Source organism: Penaeus monodon, chromosome 30 (genome assembly GCF_015228065.2).
Source record: "Penaeus monodon isolate SGIC_2016 chromosome 30, NSTDA_Pmon_1, whole genome shotgun sequence".
Lineage (NCBI taxonomy): Eukaryota > Metazoa > Arthropoda > Malacostraca > Decapoda > Penaeidae > Penaeus > Penaeus monodon.
This window is the reverse complement of record NC_051415.1, coordinates 3,199,419-3,200,402: the sequence shown is the minus strand read 5'-3', so window position 1 is coordinate 3,200,402 and position 984 is coordinate 3,199,419. Positions and strand designations below refer to the sequence as shown.

Sequence of the window (984 nt, the reverse complement as noted above, 5' to 3'; positions counted from 1 at the left end):
GGGGCAAAATTCCATATACGATTCGAATTTTTCCTTGACTCTTGCTGATATATCTTAATGATCGTCTCTTTCATCATCCGTCCCTTGTTTGTACACTATCTCTGACGCTCTCGACCTCCTCCTCGCAGGGAAATGTAGCTTCTACATGTCCACGGGCAATTTCTGGAGATTAATTTACGCCATGATTGTGAAGCCGAAAAGTCCCCTTCGCGACCTCATTGATGCAAGGTGAGTGTCATATGTTTCTGGATAATGAAGTCCATTATGATTTACAGTAGTCATACCTGTATTAACCATTTACGAGTACATTTTCCGTTGTCTTCTGTTATGTCCAGGATTACAGAAGAAAGGAGGTCAGTATACCGTTTGCACTTTCCAGGATCGTGGGGATTTAATAAACTAACATCGCGTATTGGAATATTCAACACAATATCAAAATGCCGTTTTTATACTCGTGCTGCATTTACGACCACGCGATACGAAATTACAATGCTACTTTTATTACTTACAACACAGTTACTACTACGCAACACGGGGCAACAATAGCATTCGTACATGGCAGTATTCTGCTCCTTTATCAACACAAACTGTACCGTTATTACACATACACAAAAGGAGATTGTAATAACATTTGGGCATTGCAGGATCCTGGCCCTTCGAGAGTTTGGCATCTACGACAGGTGGGCTGGAGATCAGATGCCCAATATGACCCACTGCATGAAGACGCCGACGAAAATCAAGCTGCATGCACCTTATTCTCTGGCTGATCTCTGGGTATGGAGGATCGTTCTTGAAAACAGGCTTTTTGTAAAGACTTAAGGCTTGTTATGACTAATATGATTATTTGCAATAACCATGAAGATAAACTAATGCTGAGTATAATGTCGATGTTGTTATGGAAAAGTCATGATTATGGTAAATCACAAATTGAATTGAAATAAAAACGGCAGTTGAAGCTTTGATTTTCAGAAGGCTCTCGAAACT

The 984-nt window shown here is 40.2% G+C and overlaps 1 protein-coding gene across 1 annotated transcript in view; it reads left to right on the top strand.

The window, feature by feature from the left end:
- LOC119592281 (glutamate receptor-like) overlaps nucleotides 1–984 on the top strand; it is a gene marked incomplete at its 3' end in the record, with an annotated part of 6,055 nt that overhangs the window by 4,678 nt on the left and 393 nt on the right. The window contains 2 exon segments of the mRNA XM_037941112.1: nucleotides 129–228; nucleotides 645–774. Of these exon segments, the coding sequence (XP_037797040.1) occupies nucleotides 129–228; nucleotides 645–774 (230 nt within the window).